The sequence below is a fragment of the Sinocyclocheilus anshuiensis genome, unplaced genomic scaffold (assembly GCF_001515605.1).
Source record: "Sinocyclocheilus anshuiensis isolate Anshui unplaced genomic scaffold, SAMN03320099.WGS_v1.1 scaffold13, whole genome shotgun sequence".
NCBI lineage: Eukaryota > Metazoa > Chordata > Actinopteri > Cypriniformes > Cyprinidae > Sinocyclocheilus > Sinocyclocheilus anshuiensis.
Genome location: NW_015538026.1, coordinates 3,361,484 through 3,367,474, shown reverse-complemented (window position 1 = coordinate 3,367,474; position 5,991 = coordinate 3,361,484). Strand labels below are relative to the sequence as shown.

Sequence of the window (5,991 nt, the reverse complement as noted above, 5' to 3'; positions counted from 1 at the left end):
ACTCCCCCTGCGGAACGAAGGAGCCGTAGACAAACCACATGGAGTTGTAGAGGGTTGTGGAGGAGACAGAGCCCATCGGCAGTCTGGGAGGGTTCAACCAGTTGAGGAGATACACCAGAGTGCCCACCAGCAGCACTGTGCCGGCTATACAAGCCCACAGAGACAGGTCGAAAGGGGCCAGGCATGCAAACATATCCACCGTCCTCTCCGCCTTTCTCAGCAACACACCGACGGAGTAGTCCATGTAGCGAGTGGTGAAGTCTACCACGCTCTCCCGCTCAGGAGTGATGGTCAGGGCTGACAGACCTACATCTGCTCTCTGCCCAAAAAAACAAAAAAACACACACAGAGAACTGACATTTAAAGCCAGATCACACAAAGAACAGATTTATATGTGTATCTCACTTATAGCATAATCCAAGAAAAATACTGGAGGATGTTGCCTTTAATATTTAATATCGCCTCTGATTTAAATTTCAGTAGCAAAAATGGTGTTAGTTTGATTCATTTGATTCACTAAATCAGTTAAAACTGGCTCTATCACTGAAACATGAAGTCCCTGTGTGTCATTTTTTCCAAGTAAAAATGTGTTGTAAACTATACATATTTTGTTTAATTGAATAAATGTTTTTATTATTATAATAAGTTGCAAACTTTATCATAAAGTGTTATTAATTTTGATTCTATTATATTTATTATTATGTACTGGTAAATATTGCTCCAGTAGCTTATACAGTAAAGCATGGCTCTTGCAACATCAAGGTCATGGGTTCAACTCCTGGGTTCAAGGAATAAATTGATAAAAATATATGCCTTGAACCAATTCAAATTATTTCAGATAAAAAAAAATTATTTGGAAAGATTAAAAATATCATTACTCCTTGTGTTTATATGGAGAAACAGTATAAAAAGCATTTATCTTCAATACTTGGATACAAACATATTGAAATGTAAAAATCTATTTCCATTTGCTATCTCATCTTCAAAAAGAAATCAGCTTAATGATAAATGATCATTTCCATTATGTTCAATCAGTAAACGTGCAAATATGCAGCACTTCTCATTGTCAGCAATCACAATGTAAATAAATAAAAAATATCCACATCTTTCTCTAATGAATACTGAGGCAACACTGTCTGCTGCCAAAAACAAAATTGCTTCTACAGCGTTTAAATGCTAAACAACTGCTAATTTGTGTTTTCTTTCTTTTTTGGCACTTCTGGAAATTATTGTGACTAGGTGCGCACTGCAGCGGTGAGATTAGATGAGACCTCTGCAGCCTGAGAGAGCTCCTGTCAAGAGACATTACCATCGGCAGAACAAAGGCATGTCATTATCATAGCATGAGAGCCAGTGTCACCTGTCTGACTCCCATTAACCTCCCTGACCACCTTCAGAGATCACGGACCCCCACAGGACCTCTGTGTTTGAGCAGGGTTAGAGGAGCATCCGGCGCCCGGATACCTTCACAAATGTTAATCCACATAACAAGTGCCTCTCTGATTGTCTCGACCTAGAAACTTGGTAGTACCAGACTGCCTGCTTTATAAAAAAGGGCCTGACAAACTTTCAGAATAGAGAGAATAATGAGAACTGGATAGACTGACTTTATGTAAGTGGTACACCTACAAAGCTATTGAACTAACTTAAGTTTAATTTTAAATTTAAAGTATAATTTTAAATTTAAGGGGTCATATGATAAGAATCAAATTTTCTGTGATATTTTAAGATAAAATAGTTATATAGTATTAATCTGACACTATTAACCTTCAAAACAAAAAGAGCATTTATTGAACTATGCTGCAAAAATATTTAGTTTAGTTTTTTTTTTCAGTTTAGTAATAGTAGTTCAGAAGTTAATTCAACAGCAAACAATACAAAACACATTTCAAACTGCACTTAGAGGTGCTGAACGAAAAAATTGTATTGTTTTGTAATGCAGAGTAGAGACCTGCGCGGGACGGATTTTTCAGTCCCACACCCGCAAGATTCTGTCCCGTGCCTGCTCGCTCCCACAGAAAAATATCTTATCTGGTCCCACTCCCGCCCGCGACATTCATGTTTTGTCCCACTCCCGCCTGAATAAAAGTAATCTATATAGATATTTTCAGCACATCAAAGAAATTTACATCAAATGGTTCTGTAACATCTCCTAAAATCCACAACATCCCAGCATAAATGCTCCCGATAAAATATTTGTTATTTAGGCTTAGCATCAACATTCACAAACCAGTGTTATTTTTAATAGAAAAGCAAGCATGGGCTGCTGCGTGTATGGTTTGGCATGGCACAATGTGAGAAGCGCTTCCTTTATTATCACTAAAAGCTGACATCTCAGTTCATCGCAATCTCATAAAGCTCTGATATAACACAATGAACATATGCACAATTAATCTTTCACAATGTCTACACTTCGTGTGTTAAAATGAGAGGATTCTTGAGCATGCAATTTCAGCACTGCGGTGAGTAGATTCTAACTTAATCACCTCTGATTGGCCATTGTGTTCCAGAAATCAACAGCTGAGTCTCTGATTGGCTACATTGCGCAACCCTTTAATCACGTGTTATAAATAGAAACTCTGCCTAGCTTGCGCGTGTTAATCATTTTAATTTTATTAGTTGCTCTTTTTTGCTTTTGTGCAACACACAAATAACAATTTATATGTTTTAGACATTTTATGTCTAGATCATTTCTATTTTGCTGGAGTCCCGCGAATCATTTTATTCTCCCGCATCCCGCACACACACACGAGTCTCTTCCCGCCCGCAGGTCTCTAATGCAGAGCCATCATTTGAGGAGCAAATAGACATAAAATCAATAATACCTGTGATATTTATCCAATGTTAACTGCATTATGATTATGATTAAATTAAATTAAAGCTATGTATTGATGAAACTCTTTGTTTTTGTGATAGGCCCACTTGGTGATTTTGTCTATTGCAAAATATGCTGTAATATTTAAAAAACGGACCTTTTGTAGAGTTGTTGGGAGAGTACTAAGAGATTTAATAAATTCACCACTTAATTGTGAAAATAGTTAGTAAAAAAAAAAGTCAATTGCTGGCTTTATAAAACATCTAAGTGCAATTTGAAACAGTTCAACATTTTTAACAAATGGGCTGGTTTAATTATTTATTTTTTACATGAGCTTAGCTGACAGGATGACAGCCAGCAATGGCTTCAAACACATATTGATGATTTTGTAAATTGATCAAAAAATGACTCTTTCTGATAGTTTAGTTTACTACTTTATTAATCCCACAAGGGGCAATTACAGATGTTATTTTACGCCACCACACACACACACACACACACACACACACACACACAAATTCAAATAGGTACATTAAAATAGCTAATATAGCTAATATATATATGCATACACACACACACACACACACACACACACACACACACACACAATTAACTCACAGCTGACTAAATCTGCTAATTTCATGGTCTGCCAAGTAAAAAGTGCTTAGAAAAGCAGAAATGGTTATGTATGCTGCGAAAATAATCTACTGTATGGGTATACAGATTGATAATGATATTCCAAGTAAAGCTCAGCACAAAAGAATATTGTTTTGTGTGAGCATCTACACAAGTGTTTAGGTGTAAATAATGCACTATATATAAAAATAGTCTAATGTTCAAAAGTGTGTAAGATTATTTAATGCTTTTAAAATAAGTCTCTCATGCTCACCCAGACTGCATTTATTTGTTTGAATTAGTTTGAATACATTTTAAAATATAATGTATTCCTTCGATGATAAAGCCGGATTTTCAGCAGCCATTAACTTTTTCGTAACAATGTAAGTCTTCACTGTCACTTCAGTCATCAATTTAATGCATATTTGCTGAAGAAAAATATGAATTTCTTAAAAATAAAACAACAACAACTCCTCTTATTAACCTCAAACATTTGTAGTATAAAGAAACATTTTTTTTCTCCTGTATGCCCTGGCCTGTTGTATCATGTCATAACAACCTTTTTTTTTTTTTAAACAAAATTAGAACACAAAAAGCTAATGAAAAATCAAAAACTCTTTTGCTGAAATACCAAATTGCAATAAAACACCAAAGGTCTCGTGTATCATGAAAGCACACAGATGTGAAGTTGCTGAAAAAACAATGTGTCAACAGAGACCGCCGTAACAATGGGATTAGTGCTCCTTAATATTTTCCTTGCGTTTTGGTCTATCTCTCTGGAAATGAAGATAAGCAGTAGTACACTGTGGCTCATGTTTCTGTTCCTCTGACTGAACAGTGGTGAGGAATATTCTCAGTGCAGGAAGCAGTAGGGATGGAGGTGTGTCGCAGAACTGAAAAAGCTGTGGAATGGAAAACAGCGGGAGGTTTGGAGTAATGGTCCTGAAAATGTGTATCTGACCTCTCACTGCTGTGAGATTTGCCTTTTGTTTATCTGTCAGCGGACAACATTTTTAGTATGAGGTTTTCCCTCATTCACATGTAAGAAATCTGCGCTCTTCTTTATCAAAGTAGTGCAGACTGTTTGGGAATACCAGGGAAATTATCTAGCCCAGGATAGTTTGAGAAAGCCAATGGAAAGCACATAAGTCTGCAGCATTCAGCCAGACTGTATTATGTTAGGCAAATCAAAGGCAGTGCTGACTGTGCTAAAATAATTCTGCATCATTAAAATAGTTTGAAATGGTCCTTTCAGCTTTAAACAAGTATTACCACTTAAAATATTGTCTTTTGCCTATATAATATGTTGACACCGTTTTTAATCCACTAAAAAGTAAGTTTGTCTAATGAGATTGTAAGAGTATATGCTAGATTTTTTGCACTTGTTAATTAATTATAGATATGGCTAAAATAGACAACTCATTATTATAAGGGGTGTTCACATAGTTTTGACCATGTAGTGTATATATACACATTAAAAAGCAGAGTTTTTCAGCATTTAAAACTGAATTTTGAAGTCAGACAGACAGACAGAAAGGCAGACAGACAGATAGATTGCATGTTTGATTGATTTTGAGGACTTTTGAGGACTAGGGTGGAAATACAATTAATCTCCCAGAATGCAATGAATACATTTTTCTTCTGTCATTCCAATTCAACTTCCTAAGGGCGAAGCTAAATTCAGTTTAAATTCACGGCCCCCAATTCTAGATTTTGCACATCCCAGATAAACATCATGTCTTACCTTAAAAACCAGTTCTCCAATAAGGCCATTCCAGGTCCCATCAGCCTGCTGGCTGCCATATTTGTGATCAGGGGCCACGTAGATCTCATACTTGAAGCCAAGGTAGTTGGCCAAAGCATCCAGTACATCGATTGAGAACCCCTGGTACTTCTTAGGTTTCCCAAGCACATTTTCTGAAACCATCACAAATGGTTCTTCCTGGAAAGAGCAATAGCAGAGAAATCATAATATCAGCTTATAAAGGGACTAAATCATCAAGCTAAAAGCAACAAAAACAGTTGCAGAGTATTAAGACACACATACAAAAACAGTCCAATGGTAATGCCTACAGACACTGAGGTAAGTGTGGGCACCGGTTTTAGAGTCAGCAGGGTATCATAAATAGTCTACTAAAAAAACACAGAGGGTGGCAGATCTGTTCCTGGAGCTGACACAAGTGTTTACCTGAAGCAGATGCATAAGCTCCTACAGCAGTTTAGCTAATGCTCATAATTTGATTTTATTTTCAGCAGGAGGCAATGTTGCTGTATATGGGCTGAAGCTTAATGTCACTTGGCTTTAACCTCCTCTTATGAGCTGGAATTAGTGCCACGTCATATCCAATCAAGAGTAATGTGACGAAAGTAAATATGTATAGCTCTGCTTTTAGGGTAGATGAGTGAATCTTTACAGGGAATACAGGAGGATCTGGGCTGACCTCACAAAGTTTACAGGTTTGAACTCCAGCCAGAGAGGACCTAAAGGAACCCCAGAAAAGGATATACAGTATATGACACAGCAGGCCTTTAAAAAAAGAACTAAATAAAAAAAAAAAAAA

The 5,991-nt window shown here is 36.7% G+C and overlaps 1 protein-coding gene across 1 annotated transcript in view; it reads right to left on the bottom strand.

The window, feature by feature from the left end:
- Window positions 1–5,991, bottom strand: part of LOC107680191 (glutamate receptor ionotropic, delta-2-like) — a 415,350-nt gene that overhangs the window by 81,148 nt on the left and 328,211 nt on the right. Inside the window, exons 10-11 of the mRNA XM_016475981.1 lie at window positions 5,175–5,372; window positions 3–319 (exon numbers count right to left, since the gene is read on the bottom strand). Of these exons, the coding sequence (XP_016331467.1) occupies window positions 3–319; window positions 5,175–5,372 (515 nt within the window). The remainder of the gene's footprint in view (window positions 1–2; window positions 320–5,174; window positions 5,373–5,991) is intronic.